Genomic DNA, 16,076 nt, shown 5'->3' with positions numbered 1-16,076 from the left:
AATTACTATGCAAGCTTTCCAAGAGTGGCTTTTTATTGAGATGATGTATATTGGTGGCTTCTTCAAGCCCTTCTGCGCGCCCAGGAGCGCTTTTGCGCATTTTCGAAGTTTGCAGTCTGCCCTCGCGTGTTTCTGGTTGTTATTTAAACTTCTAATGAGCTCACCGTGTTTCTGCTGCGGGCTGAAAACCTAATTACCTCCTCTGTAAACAGCTTTCCCAAGTATGTTTTGTTTACTACGGAGGTGGGGTCTGGCGGGGGTGGGGTGTGGCAAAGAGAATTCCCTTTCTCGGGTTCCCTTTGTTATACAAAGTTCCTCTGCATCTAGTCTGGGGCTCCGGATATTGGAAAGCAAGGTGGCGCCCAGAGCGGGGGCGTTGGGATAGTGCACGCGGTGGGGTCCCAGGAGCAGCAAGAGTGCAGCACGTGCCTCTCCGACCGCGGCTAGAAAAAAGCCTTCTCTCTCTCCCACATCCTTTAAATTAATGAGGGTATTTCATTTGTTCGAGCAGGAAATACGATAGGGAAGGGGTGGGATACACAGGCCGCAGCCGGAGCGCACCAGTTCATCTGCATGAGAATGGAAAACTGTGAGGCTTTTCTTGTACTGTTTCTTTCTCCCACAATAAGACAAATTGCTGCTTATAAAAACCGAGTGTTCCCTTAGAAACTGGCTCTTGGGGGCTCAGCTTGTCCCTGCTGAATCTGACTCTGGCCAGGTCTCGCTCATCACCCCCGGACCCTAATGGATTCTGACGGGAAGGATCCGAGGCAGCGGCGGCTAAAGACGCAAAGGGAGGCAGGGCACCCTCACCCCACCGGCGGGAGGGAGCGTCCTCCTGACACATTCTGCCTTACGTCTCAGACCCTCTCCTCGCCCATTAATTTTCAAGGCCATTTCAAGTCTTCTGCAGTTAGAGGCGAGAAACTTCCTTCAACGTGGGCTTCATACCCTCGGCTACGGAAACTCAGTCCTCTGACCGAAGCCGCGGAGTGTTCGGGGCCCGGGGAAGTTTCCCAGCCTGAGTTACCGTCGTCGCAGCTACGCGCTCTATTGTCTGCTTTTAGCCTCAGGTGACCTCCAGCAATCCCAACTGGTTTATGAAGACACAGGTGCAGCCCTCTAGCATCTGGACCCCAAGTCTTCACACCAGAGTGTGTCTCCTGGGGAACTTTTCGTCGACGCCGCCAAGCTTCGATGTTCCGGAGGCAGCAGTTAGGACTGCAGCGGTTCTCCGGAGAGAGGGCGGCGGCGTTGAGAGTGAATGAGGCAATGGCCGGCGGCTGGGTAAGCCCAGCCCATAGAGCGACTCTTCAGGACCACGGACAGCGCCACAGGCTCCGCCCAACCTGGTGCCGGCGTCTCGGCCTCGCTCCCTAGCGGCGGCGCTGGTTGGGTCGCTCTGGAAGTAAAGTGGGCGTTTTCCGCAGATACTTCGCTGCTGCCCCGACGCGATTGTAACGACCAGCCTCCCCCTTCCAGTCATTCCGGAAGCACTGAGCTCTGATCGCTAGGTCCCCAATGTTTTCTGAGGTGAGAGCCTATGTTTCGCACCCCTACCCCTCACCCCCTCTTTGGTTGCGGCGTCACATGATTGACACCGAGTTTGTCCGGAGGCGAGGTGAATCTTTTTTCTTCCGTTTCTCCTCCCCTGCCCCCATTCCCTCGCACAGTTCGTTAAATCTACCCCTCCTCCCGAACAGAAACGTGAATCTTGTGCTGTAGAGCTGTAAGTTTATTTAAAAATTTAAAAGCCTCGTTTGACAGACAAGGAAACTGAGGTAGGAGGAGGGGAATCAACTGTCACGAAAGAATAAAACCAAGTGGGAAAAAGTGATTCCTGCCCTATCTCCCACCAGGGAACACGGCACGAACCACCAGAAGGGTCACGCTCCTTTAAAAAGCAGTGCGGGTGGGGGTAGGTTGATGAATCCTAATTATTATGAATTTCTAAAGGAGCTGTAATTATTCACGGGGAGCAGGACAAACCACGGCCTGGGCAAGGGAATCAATATATTTGCTATCGAAAGTGCCTGGCTCGCCTTTAATGCAGACGAATGGGGATGCAGCCTCATTATTTTCCTTGGTTAGGCTCTCCGGCGTGGGGCCTAATGCAGCGTGGAATCTATCATCATTAGACCCTGGACGAGGTGGGGGAACGTACTCCTCATTTACGTAGCAAAACAAACACCCCCCCAACCCTCCCCCCTCAAACACTAGTACACAACCATCATCCCTCCTCCTCTTCCCCTCCCCTCGTCCCCTTTTTCGGCTACTGTTGTACACCCACGCGGGGCCTTCCGGAGCATTCTAGAGCGGACACTGCGGTCACTTAAAGTGCGCGGAGTTCCTCCTTGGCGGCGGTCACACGGTTGATTTGGTACGGAAATAAGCCGGAGAGTACCGAGCGTTGGCCCTAGGGATTCTCTGTGTCAAAGGCGAAGATTGGCTGGGAAGTTCTGTCCTTTTCTTTCGCCTTAGCGTCACAGTCAATCCTTCCTGCACACCGGATTCTGCAAATCCCCGCAGTATTAAAGGAGCAGAGATCTAGCAGGTAGTTCTCCATCAACCCGTGTGAGAAGCCAGCTTGGAGAAATGCAAGCCAGTGAGAAGAGAACAAACCTGGAGGTGAAGAGAGGTCAGAAATTGAATAGGAAAGGAAGGGAAGGTTTAGGCATAACGCCTCCAGGGTATTCTCAATGGCCCTTGTGAGAATGGCCTTCTTTCTGCTCTAGGTGAGATGCTGGCCTTTTGCCTGTAGGCCAGCCTGCTGCAGTTTTCCAGGACTGGAAATGGGCCCCACCTGCATCCACCGAAGTCGCTAAACTGTTTAAAGCTCTGCCTACTGGATTGTACGGTGTTTCCACGTTTTTCCTCCTTCTGCAGCTGGACTCCCTGGCATGGTCTTTCTCACTCTTAGAGTTGCCTGACACCCCTGGTGGGCAGCTAACTGCTGGGATGAAGTTTGTATTCTTGTACTGGTGTCTTCCCTGTTCCCTGAAATACCATAATTTGTGTGGTCAACTGAGGGTGTGTGTATATATTTTTAAGTACTTGATTTTCATCTGGCAGCTCATCCCTATTACAACAGATCAGTGCTCCAGAGAAAATATGGTGTGGCACTTAAAAAACCCTTCTCCTTAATTTCAGTAAAATTATCATAATTACAAAAACATTTATAATAACATTAATGAGAACAGAATTTAAAATTGTGGACTTCCAGTCACTAAAGTAATAATACCCTTCTCCCTGGGATTTTCTTTTCTTCAGAGCCTAACCTTTCATGGTATATTGTGATTACCTGAGTGTCTTTTGTTTCCTTGCGGGCAGAGACAGCCAGCCAACACAATACCAGGACTGTATGATCTACTGGCATCATTTCCTCCCACCATCTTCATTTTTAGAGGCTTTATAATTAAACTCCATGAGATATATGTAACATAAATCTGGTGGAGGACCTTTTTATTTATATTTATGCAGCAGTCTGAGAAAAGAAAATTAAGGAAGTGCTTATATTGAAGTAATAAGCCTGCTTTGATATTAACAGAAATGTCCTTTTGATTTACTTTTCTTAACTCTTAAAAGACTATCTCTATGAGACCAGACCCCACACTCATGCCTTTTTGAGGAGAGATCCCAATAAAGTAAAAAAGACATTTGTCACCTTGTACTAATTTAGTGGGGAAGAAAGGCCAGGCTAGCCACTCACTGGGAATATATACTAGGCTAAACATGACAAAGTTACAGTAGGATGCAGGAAGCTGAGCAGCTAGCTGGAAATAGCTGCAGAGCCCTACGTTTTTCTGCCTCTCCCTGCCCCTAACCTATCACAGTGCACATTTACACATGGTATAATAGGGCCTTCCAGAGCCAACACAAAGACATCTTGCAGCAAATCAACAGGAATTTTAATAAAACTGAAAACCATAGACTAAAAGGGAGGAGGCACAGATTTCCTTCTCTTAGATAGGTATATTGCCAGAAAAATTATGATAGAAAGATTTGGAGAAAATTTCCTGGCTTAGAAGAGCCTTTTTCATTTATAGATTAAACACACACACACATGCAGAGAAAGAGAAAGAGAGAGAACAAGACTGGATATACATCTGTATGTCTACTCTTTGAAGGATTTCATGGAAAATTATAATGGAGAATTCTTTTGTTTTCATAAATTGTTGGACTTGAAATTCCAGCTTGGGTTTATAGTACCATTTCCTTGATAAAAATCTGGTACTTGACACTGCACTGTTGTCCTGTTTATGCCAGTATTTTTAGCTATAGAATGAAAGCAGTTTTGGTAAAGTGGAACTACTTGCATGATAGCTGGGATTTTAGTGATGTGTATATATGTATATGCCAGCCTCTCTGAACTAACTTTAGAAAATGATTCTTCTAGTAACCTTGTAGCTGAATGTTATTAGAGGCCCACAGGTATATAAAACAGCTTATATAAAATTAATGGACTGCTTTACACTCACAATCTCTTACTTGTGAAGCCCTTGTAAAATATCACATCTATTTAAAAATAGGAAGAATATAAAGTCAGGTTTGGTGTGCAATCCATAGTTGTAAATGGTTCGGTGAAATATTTGATTGTTTTGAGTGAGTTTGACAATGTGATGGAAATTTATTGTTTGTGCCCTGATGTACTAATCATAAGGCTGCCTCTTTTATGTACTTGATCAGTTTTGAAACTGATCATAAGATTCCAAGGCAGCATCTAAGTACATAATAAAAATTTTAGGAAAGATGCATTTATTGATTTACTAGATTACAAAGAGATTCACGGGTCATGATGAAGTCACACATGAGAAAGAAGAAAAGACCCCTCCAACAATGCTTTATTTTGTTTAAAATGATCAACACTATATCTATTGGAGTTATGTACTCTGGATATTTTATACACATTTTTGAATAAGAAAATGGACAGAAGTTTTAATTTAGCATCAAACTTCATAAAAATAAGACTTCCTGAATATAGTGATATTATTAAAATAAACTTCTTGTTTTTCATAAATGTGGACAACATTTGGAAAAACAAGAGTTTCTCATTCTTTTTTTCCTTCAAACATATATTAAAGACAGCATTACTCTTTATTCTGTTACTTGATTTATGATCTCCAAGATAAGCCATAAGCCCCACTATGAATTTTTTTCCGTACTGTGCATTTTCATTTGGGGAATAAAGCATTTTTTCTCTCCTGCTTTTTTGGACTGAGAATTATACAGAGCCTAAAACCATAATGACATTTTCAAAACCTTCTTCCCCCTCTCCCCAACTTCACTAGAAGTTTACCTGGAATAATCATACTTTTTTTTTTCTCCTTGTAAAAATGACCACTAGACTATTGTGTTAACATGTCCTCTAAATAAGAAACAATGCCCTAACCTACCAGCCATCTACAGACATAGCTGATGCTGCTCAATACTCCATGGAAAACTCTTAGAAACATGGGTTGGATTGCATGAGATCCATTATATTTTTTGTTTGAAAAGATTTCAGTGAAAATGCCATAATTAATCCCAGGTTTGATTCTAAAACTGATTTGTAGGGCGATGAGTTGTGTTTTGTTGTTCGAGCGGCTGTGGTGTTGGTAATAGGACTGACTGACTACACAGTCTCTGAAATTGAAAATATGAAATACCTTTACTCACATTTTTTCCCCCAGTTATTTGTGAATAGTTTTTTTTTGTGCCAGGGCACCATCATTTATTGCTTCACAGAATTAAATGCAGAGAAAGATGCAAACCACTGCATGTGAAAAGAAGTTATTCATGCATAGTCAGTGTAGTATTTCTCTGGTCTTGATGTGAAACTTAATTGCTATTGATGTCGAAATTTTGCAGAACGTGGCAGAGTTTTTGCCACTTTCACAAGAAATATGTAATTGAGTGATGAGTGCCTCATGTTAGATATTCAACTTATTTCTTTTGGTTTAATAAGGCAGAGTTATGAGCAGCTGCACCAGAGGCAGCCACTATTGCTAACCATTATCAAACTAATGCAGATCTGGCATTAGCACATACAAGCTGAGCTACCACTTTTGGATCTACAGCTCTGCTCTCAGGCTGAATCTTTTCTGGAGTGTGGAAGCATGAAAAGAGAATGATTTGGCTCGAGATGTTTAATCCTGCCTTGCATTCTTCTTGACTGAAATCCTTCAAAATTAGAACAGCTCTAATTAATGTGTGGTCAGATGCATTTGCACATCTCTCAGACTGATGGATTTTCCTTCTGGTGTTCCTTGAACAAATGGTGAAAAAAATGAGAAGTTTTAACAGCAAATCCACATGTGGAAAGATGGCTGATTTCCTCCCAAAGACCACTATTTTTAGCTGGGTGGATAATATGATGGCACCTGTGCAACGTCAACACTGAATTTGTGGTAGGAATAGGATAGTTATGATGAGAAAGTTGGTGACTTCTTGGTCCAGTGAAGATGTGGCCACAGGAGAAAACAGGCCCCTTTCAGTCATCCCAGACCTTTCTCTTTTTCTCTCTTTCTCAGATCTTTCACTTCAACTCTTAAGGAAAATGGCATTAATAAAAGACTTATTAGGAGAAAAGAAGAGAAGAAAATGACAGAGTATTTTCTTAATTCTGTGACCTTGGGCAAACTTTTAAACATCCCAGATCTCAATTACCTAACCTGTAAAATGGGGCTAACAATACCTCCTACCCCACAGAGTTGTTATGGAGAATTAACTGAGTTAATGTGTTGCAAAGTGCTCAGAAAGGTGCCTGGCACATAGCAGTGTCACCACCAGCAGTAAAGAAAAAAAATGGAGGGAAAGGTTTCTGGACCAATTTCCCATGCTCCCAGCATAGCTGTTTCAGGGGTGAAACACAGCTCTACCCTGTGACCAATCCTATCTTTTGTTTCCCTCTTGCAGCTGGCTGATTGTTGTACAGTTTGCCCAGTGCTGCCCAGAAAACCGTATGTGTTTAATGTAACTAGTAAGCATTGTGATTAAAACAAAAGAAAATGACCATTTCTACAGCAGCTATCCAAATGTTTATAGAAATGAAGAGACAAGTCTGCAGGCCCTGTGAACAGACTGCCTAATTGAAATGAAATTTCTTGTGTGATGTTTTAATTTCAAGTGGCAAACATTATGGACATTTATTAAGATCTGATTTTAAATATTGATTAATGTGTGAACAGCATTTGCTTTTAATTACTCTTTTAACACTTGAAATTCTCTTAAAATTTGCACACAAGGTAATCAAAATGTACAGCTCACTGGTTTTCAAAGTCCAAAGACCTTTGGCCAGGGGATAAAGGCTGCTTTTCATTCTAGCTACATGCTTAGTTGTGGCAGCACATTAACTACCCAGAGTACTAGATGAAATTGTTTGGCAGGATGAAAGCCACAGCACTCTTCCCATATGCCACTCAGAATATCTCCTGTAGGTCATCATATGCCTCCTTCCAAGACATTGTGCTGGGTAGACAAGAGGGGTTCCTATACAGAGACAGCATTTTGTGTCTTAGATTTGATTTGAGAGTGGAGAAGGTGTGGAGATGACTATAAAAGATAAAATCTACTACCTTCTTGTTTACACCCTGAGCTAAGCGCTGTGCCATGACTTCAGCAGGGAATTTTTTTTTTCATTTAGTTCTCTTAATAACTGTATAAGGTGATAGGTACTATCAATATCAGTTAAGGTACTGGTAATATCATTAATATGAATATATTAATATGCCCATCTTAGCCATATCATTAATAATACCCCATTTTATAGATGAAACAATTGAGGAACTGAGATTGTGAGTGTTCTGGACAAGGTGGCAAGATTCTGTCCCAGACAGTCTAATTCTTGAGCTACTGCTTTTAATTACAACACCATATTGTGTGTGTGTGTGTGTGTGTGTGCAAGTAATGGAGAAGGAAAAAAGTGAATTTCACTTAAAAATCTTTTTGAAAGAAGGAACTGTGTTGCTTTCCACTTTACTCAGTTCTTCTTTCCCCTTCCTCTGGATAGACCTCATTTGGATAACTGGAGTGTGCATAAAATTGCTGTCAGAGCTACTGTAATTCAGTAGTTTTGTAAACTGGTTCTTATTCTTGAGGGGCTTCCTATCAAAAAGGGGATACGAAGGTAGCAAATATAAGTTTGATATTGATACTTGTGACTCTAGCTTCTGCTGATGGCATGTGGGACACAATCTCTTTAAAAAGTCTGCATCTGTTGACCTGACCAGTATGAAAAATGATCCCTGGGCTTCAGGGTAAGGTAATAAGTGAGACAAGAGCATAAAGCACAGCCCTTACAGTCATCTGTGATGGAGTTAAAAATGATCCATAATATCTGTATCTCTTCTAACAAACCACACAGCTGTTTTCTGAATTATTTGCCATGTCTGGACAGGGGTAGGTGGGGAGAGGAGAGTTTATTTGTAAGGGGATAACCACATGCAAGAAGCATAAACTCTAGTTTTTGCCATGGCATTTATTCTTGTGAGTTCCGTGTTTCTGACAGCTGACCAGATGTAAAAGACAGATGCAAATCCATATTCTTTTAAAAGTAAAATCTTGGCACATTGATACAAACTAAGAAACTTAAAAAAATCTGTTTAGCTTAATACCTTGCAGTCAAAGTGGTCCCAAACATTAAACTAGCTTAGCATGGGCATTTTCATTGTTGTCTGGATATATGACTTAAAAATAAAATGGAAAAATGCTCACAAAATATTTCAGTCTATTTTCTATTTCCGAAGAATAAAAGTAGACCCACGATACTCCTGCCCAAAGTGGAAGCTCTCTGGCATGAGATGAGGGTGGAGGGTCTGGCTTCATTTCAGTCCTGTACTACATTTGACCTTGAGAGAGCCTAGTTATGCCTTGGGGCAAAAAATTAAATGTTCCATTTTGCAGCAGTATCATCCTTCACCTTTATGTGGATTTAAAAATGTAAATAAAATTGCTTTCTGTAAATGGTATACATGAAGGTCATATTCATATTCTCTGCAAGGATTCAAAATGCCGTTTGACCCATCATTGGCTCAATAGATAATAATGTGTTCTATTAGTTTCTAGTAATCTACTTTTAAAGCATTTTATGACCCAATATTTTTATGCTTAGTTCCTAGTTTGTGAAATAAGAAATCAGAAATAAACCTTTTAGCACTTCATTGTAGATTTGTATGTACGCTTTCAACTTTGAACTTTTAAAAATGCCAAATCTTCCCAGAATACATAGTCTGGCTGAAAATCTGCAATGAGAGAAGAATATGCTTTGGAAAATTTTGAGGTCTTAAGCTTATTCTAATGATCATCTGTGTTCCTTTTCCTTATAGATCAGTCAGGAAATGGGGTTTGGGAACTCTCAAAGCAGAGGGCAACCAATGAACTTAATAAAGTAACTGCTCTTCTATTTGAGAGAGAGGGTGTTTGAGTTCTTTTCATTGAAATTTGGATAATAAGAACCTGTTAGGTTCTTGTATTTAATTGTCATGACTTTGATTGTTAATGACTTTTGATTGCTTCTTCTGGAGGTACCTGTCAGCCATTTGCGAAGCACAGATGGCTTTATCAGCAGCATTAGGAGTTCCTTTTTCTTACTAACCTTGAGCTGAAAATTATTTTGGGAAGATGATCAGACCAATGTCATCACAAGGTTTTCTGTCTTTGGGAGATTATTTTGTTTATTGAATAATGAATTGAGATCACTCTGTTTTAAAAGCTTCTAATTGTTCTTTTAATTGTGAAGAGTATTGGTCCTTTCTCTGAGTAGATATGTCATGGATATTCAGTGACCAATACTACAAGACAAAGATGATAATACACCCCTGCTTGCTTGGGACAGTCCTGTTTTATGCCTATTTTCTGGTTTTTGGTTTTTGTTTGTTTGTTTGTTTTTAGGGGAAGAGGTTACTAGATTTATTTACTTATTTTTTTAAGTGGAGGTACTGGGGATTGAACCCAGGACCTTGTGCATGCTAGGCAGGCACTCTACCACTGAGCTATCTGCTCCTCCCTTTTTTTCTTTTTTTCTTTTTTTTATGCCTATTTTCTTTATCAAAAATACTTTCTCTTATTTTCAAAAGGGTTTTGGCATGAATGATAAATTATATGGTCATCTTATGTACGACTCAATCTTCAAAGGGCTGACTGAGAAAGATTGATTACAAGCCTTTATGAAGGCTTATGGTTATGAAAGATTGTTGAAGAGGCAGGAGAGTCATTCCTGTGTTTCTTTTATGCTCCCTTTTTGATAAGGCATTCAGGGTCCTCATGAACTTGGCTAACGGTTCACTAGCATAATGTGCTTCATGAAATGTATCCCATACTCTCTACTTAAAAATTTGGTAACATTTCAAATTAAATATTATGCATTACATAGTGATGGGAAAAGCTGATAGACAAGGTCTAGCTGATTAACCACCCAGAGGTCCTACAGGGGGGCATCAGCAAGGAGAAATTGCTTTGGTCCAAGGCCCAGAAACTGAACTTTGCTTCTAGAGTCAACATTCAGAAATAGACTCACCCTAACCACATATGATGGCCAATAGGCACATGAAAAAATGCTCAATATTGCTAATTATCAGAAAAATGCAAATCAAAACTACAATGAGGTATCACCTCACACCAGTAATAATGGACATCATTAAAAAGTCTAAACAGTACATGCTGGAGAGGGTGTGGAGAAAAGGAAACCCTCCTACACTGTCGGTGGGAATGTAATTCGGTACAGCCATTATGAAAACAGTATGGAGATTCCTCAAAAAACTAAAAATAAGCTTACCATATGATCCAACAATTCCACTCCTGGGCATATATCTGGAGGGAGCTCTAATTCAAAAAGATATATGCATCCCAATGTTCATAGCAGCACTATTTACAATAGCCAAGATATGGAAGCAACCTAAATGTCCATTGACAGATGGCTGAATAAAGAACTTGTGCTGTATGTGTATGTGTATACACACACACACATATGTATACACACAATAGAATACTACTCAGCCATAAAAAAGAATAAGATACTGTCATTTGCAGCAACATGAGTGGACCTGCAGATTGTTGTACTGAGTGAAGTAAGCGAGAAAGAGAAAGAATAATACCTTGATATTACTCATATAGAGAATCTATAAAAAAAAAGACACAAGTGAACTTATTTATAAAACAGAAACAGACTCACAGACATAGAAAACAAACTTACAGTTACTGAGGGAAAGGGGGTGGGAAGGGATAAATTGGGAGTTTGAGATTTGTAGATAATACTATGTATAAAATAGATACACAACAAGTTTCTTCTGTATAGCACAGGGAACTATATTCAATATCTTGTAGTAACCTATAATGAAAAAGAACATGAAAATAAATTTAGGTATGTATATGTATGACTGAAACATTATGCTGTACACCAGAAACTGGCACATTGTAAACTGACTATACTTCAATAAAATTTTTTTTAAGTGAAAAAAAAATTGACTCAATCTAACCAGCAAATCATTTTCATAATGCCCTTTTCCTGTGAGAAGAATATCTGAAACACTATTCAGAGCACATTCCTTTCAATATGGTAACTCTGGGGAGTCTAATTAGTAATCAGAACATTGTGTATTTATGGAAAACTTTAAGGCTGTTTCATAAGAGGCCATGGCAGAACCCAAAGTAGAATCGATGATTCTCTTTTTCTGTCTTGTGACTTCCTATCCTTGACAGTGCTGTGCATGCATCATCTTATTTGCTTCTCTTAATCCTATGCTGACAAACCTACACGGTCTTTCTGGTACATTCTTCCTCTAGATGTGTTTCTATCACTTATACAAACTTCAAACAGCTGCTCCCATGGACCTATTGAATGATCTTCCTATTCCCATTTTCTGTTTATTTTATTGGCTCTCTCAAAGGCATTAATATCTTGGTTCTTGATGGGCTAGAACCTTGTTGACACGCTTGACCCTCCATCATGTCATGTTTTACATCTCCCTTTTTTAAGGCTCTTCAAGGCCTTGAGACTAGAAATGTGAAATATGTGATATTGATTTAATAGGTTTCTCTTTCACACCTCTACTTAGGGATTATTTGTGATGGTAATTTGAGCAATTAGGTTTGTAGGCAAAGCCGTTCAGTATGTGGTGGGAATAGGGGAGAAGAAAGCATTTTCCATGTATCTGTTCAAATGCTTGACCTGTTTTTACAGTAGGCATCCTATAGATATGTCTTGGTTTTTCCAAATTTCATGAGATTGTAGTTATTGGTACCTGATAAAGCATTAAAAAGAATGGGGGATAGGTGCGGTGGCTGCGGGCATTGATACTACAGCCACCGCACAAAGTCTCCTCTGTTTTGCAAATGCACTGGCAAAAGTTAAATGGATCCTCCTTGGTAGGAATCATCAATGCAGATCACTTCTTTTGACAGCTCAGGAGATGAGTGTGCTTCCTACTTTGCTCTTCTGGAGAAATCTCATGAGGAATTATTCCCTAGGAATCTAATTTATGCTGGTCTCTGGCAAGGATAGTTAAATTAAAATTTTTTTCTTTTATTTTTAATTGTGGTAAAATATACATAACATACAACTTACCATCTTAACCATTTTTAAAGTTCAGTAGTGTTAAGTACATTCACATTGTTGTGCCACCAATCTTCAGAACTCTTTTCATCTTGCAAAACAAACTCTATACCCATTAAACAGCCATTCCCCATTTTCTCCTCCCTCCAGGGCTGAGCAACCACCATTCCACTTTCTGTCTGTTTGAATTTGACTCCTCTAAGTTCCTTATATAAATGGAGTCGTATAGTATTTGTCCTTTTGTAACTGGCTTATTTCTCATAGCGTAACGTCCTCAAGGTTCATCCAGGTTCTAGCATATGTCAGAATTTCTTCCTTTTATAATTAAAAAAAAAATCTTTAATGTGAGCATATATTAACATTTTTTATTGTCTGTTGATTTTAAGTCCTAGAAAACTTCAGCCTATATCCAGATAATACAGGAATTCATCCATATTTTCTTCCTGCACATACATGTGTGGTTTTTTTCTTTTACGTTTAGAACCCTGATCCATTTTGAATTTGTGTTTTGCATATGGTGTAAAATATTAGTCTAATTTTTTCAAATGGTTAACCAGACATCCTGGCATCATTTGTTTAAAATCCCATGTTTGCTTCAGTGTTTTGAGATGATGCTTTTATCACATACTAAATATCTTTGCATCTATTTCTATTCTGTTGATCTGTTTTGCCTCTGTATGCACCAGTGCCACACTATGTTAATTAGAAAGGCTGTCTAGCTTTATTTAATGTCTATTGGAGCTGGTTCTCTCTCATAGCTTTTCCTCCCAGATTTATTGAGTTATAATTGACATATAACATTGTATATATTTAAATGTGATGATTTTATATATGTATGTAGTGGGAAATATTTACCACAATAAGGGTAGATAATACATCCCTCACCTCATATAATTACTATTTCATTGTTGTTGTTATGTGAGAACATTAAAGCTCTACTCTCATAGCAATTGTTAACTATAGTCACCATGGTGTACATTAGATCCCCAGAACTTATTCATCTTATAACTGGAAGTTTGTACCCTTTGACCAACATTTCTCCACTTCCTCATCCTGGCGACCGGCATTCTACTCTCTGTTCTATGAGTTTGATGTTTTTAGATTCCACATATCAGTGAGATTATACAGTATTTGCCTTTCTCTGTCTGACTTATTTCACTTAGCATAATGCCCTCACAGTCCATGCTATCACAAATGGAAGGATTTTCTTTTTTTTTTTTTTATTGCTAGATAATATTCCCATTGTATGTATATGTGTGTGTATCTATACCTGTATTTCACATTTTCTTTCTCCATTCATCTGTCAATGGACACTTAGGCTGTTTTTATGTCTTGGCTACTGTGAATAATGCTTCATTGAACATGGGAGTGCAGATAGATATCTCTTTGAGATAGTGATTTCTTTTTCTTTTTTGGATGTATACCCAGAAGTGGAATTGCTGGATCATGTGGTAATTCTATGTTTAATTTTTGAAAAACCTCCATACTATTTTCCATAGTGGTTGTACTAATTTACATTCCCACCAAGATTGTGCCACAATTCCCTTTTTTCCACATCCTTACCATCATTTATCTCTTTTCTTTTTGATAGTAACAATTCTGACAGGTATGAGGTGATATCTCACTATGATTTTGATTTGCATTTCCCTGATGATTAGTGCTGTTGAACACCTTTCATGTACTTGTTGGCCATTTGTATGTCTTTGGGAAAATGTCTATTCAAATTCTCTGTTCATCTTAAAGTCAGATTGTTTGTTTTTTTGCTGTTGCATTGTATGAGTTCCTTACATATTTTGAATATTAACTTCTTACCAGATATATGGTTTGCAAATTAGATTGCCTTCTCATTTTGCTGATTATTAATTTTGCTGTGCAGAAGCTTTTTACTTCAGTGTAGTCCCACTTGTTGATTTTTCCTTTTGTTGCTGTGCTTTTGGTGTCATATCCAAAAAATCATTGCCAAGACCAACGTCAAAGAGCGAGGAAAGAAACAATATAACGTGACAGAAATTTCACTCCAGTCTGGAAAATAAAGTGGACTGAAAGATAGAAATCATCAGACTTCTTTTTAAAGATACTTTTTTATTTTCATTGAATTAGGAGGTAAGGGGAAGGGAGAGGAAGAGGGAAAGAAAAAAATTCAGTATTCGTATCTATTCTGTATTTATAAACTATTACAAAAATATTACCCTCTTCAGTGAGCTGAACAGTTGACATGAGTTCTTGCCTTCTTAGTTACTCAACATATGAAAATGATTCTAAATATTTTGATTAGCAGGAAAAGAGACCAAAGGGGGGAAAAATCCAACCAACCAAACAAATAAGAATCGTGCACAACTGCAAAAATTTTTGTGGAAATGTCTTGGTTTCCAAGATGTCTGTATATCCTAAACAGAGCATTTTGCAGTGGGGTTGTTTTGCTAAATATTTTAAATGGCTGAATATGCTCTTAATCCAGAGCTGTAGAGAACCATTTGCTTTAAGAAAATGTAGTATTTTGTTTATTAAATGTCCTTATGTGAGGAGATCGTAATTGCTTTGAATACTGTCATGATACTGGTACTAGTGAATTCCAAAAGTGAAAGATTTTTCTAATAAATGCTTTGTACATAATTTTGAGAGAAAATATTAGAGGACTGCCTTTGTAACCTGGCAGGTTGCCAGTAAACAGTGAAATGTGGCTGAAATCACAGATGATTGTCTATGTCATAGGTGCCTAAAGTTTAAAGGGAATGATTGGTTTTAGCCATCACAAGGTCTGGGACAAAGCAGTTCTCCCCTGCATTGCTCACCATGCTTCCCTTGCTACACAGTTCTTCATCTTTCCTAAGCCTTTAATTCTATTCTCATATTCTAAGGGAATGGCTTCTAATGACTGGGGAAGTGGCAGAATTAGGACCATTCAGAGAGACATAAAGATTCTCTGATGATACATTCTGGCCACTAGTTCCTCTTCCTCACCCCTGCTGTATCTCTCTTCCCTCCATCTATGATATACTCAAAATTAAAAATGTGTGTGAAAGGGCCCTTTAAAAGGGGACACATGGTTCTAGAGAAACATTGCTGGTTCATGGTAAAGGTAGAAGGATGAAGCAACATTTCTTGCAGTCAGAGTTCACTGGAGTCCCAATATTGAAACCAGAATTCACGTCCTCATTGGTCAACATAATATGTTTTTGTAAATCATGAATTTCTGTCTTCTTGGGGGTTACCACAGCTAGGCATTCATCTTTCCTAGGAGCCACTGCCTTGTATTTATGTGCTCACGGTAAATTGTGTTTCAGAGACATGAATGGAGATGTGAAAAGGTTATGTAGAAATCTTTTTTCCTTTGGTAAATGCAAAAGATAAGGGCAATTTTTAAAAAATGGAGTCTAGAAGTCTAGCTTATGCTACTGATTTCATCATTTGAATTGCCGTGTACTGTAGAGAGAACTGTGGGCCAGATGGGCTGAATATTTGTGTCCCAAATTGTCAGAAGTAACCTTGTAATGGTATGCCATACCATTACTTTCCATACGACCCCAAGTGAATCACTGAATTATTCTGT

At 39.3% G+C, this 16,076-nt stretch overlaps 1 protein-coding gene across 2 annotated transcripts in view; it reads left to right on the top strand.

Moving 5' to 3' along the window:
* Window positions 1-16,076, top strand: part of NXPH1 (neurexophilin 1) — a 272,089-nt gene that overhangs the window by 7,095 nt on the left and 248,918 nt on the right. Inside the window, exon 1 of one of the 2 annotated variants that reach the window (XM_032483939.1) lies at window positions 1,321-1,533. The exons of the other annotated variant lie outside the window; for it this stretch is intronic. Coding sequence (XP_032339830.1) covers window positions 1,522-1,533 — 12 coding nt within the window. The 5' untranslated portion in view covers window positions 1,321-1,521. Of the gene's footprint in view, window positions 1-1,320; window positions 1,534-16,076 lie in introns of those variants that run through there. 2 annotated transcript variants of the gene reach the window in all.

Source organism: Camelus ferus, chromosome 7 (assembly GCF_009834535.1).
Source record: "Camelus ferus isolate YT-003-E chromosome 7, BCGSAC_Cfer_1.0, whole genome shotgun sequence".
Lineage (NCBI taxonomy): Eukaryota > Metazoa > Chordata > Mammalia > Artiodactyla > Camelidae > Camelus > Camelus ferus.
The sequence above is the reverse complement of the archived record's forward strand: the minus strand, read 5'-3'. Positions and strand labels throughout refer to the sequence as shown.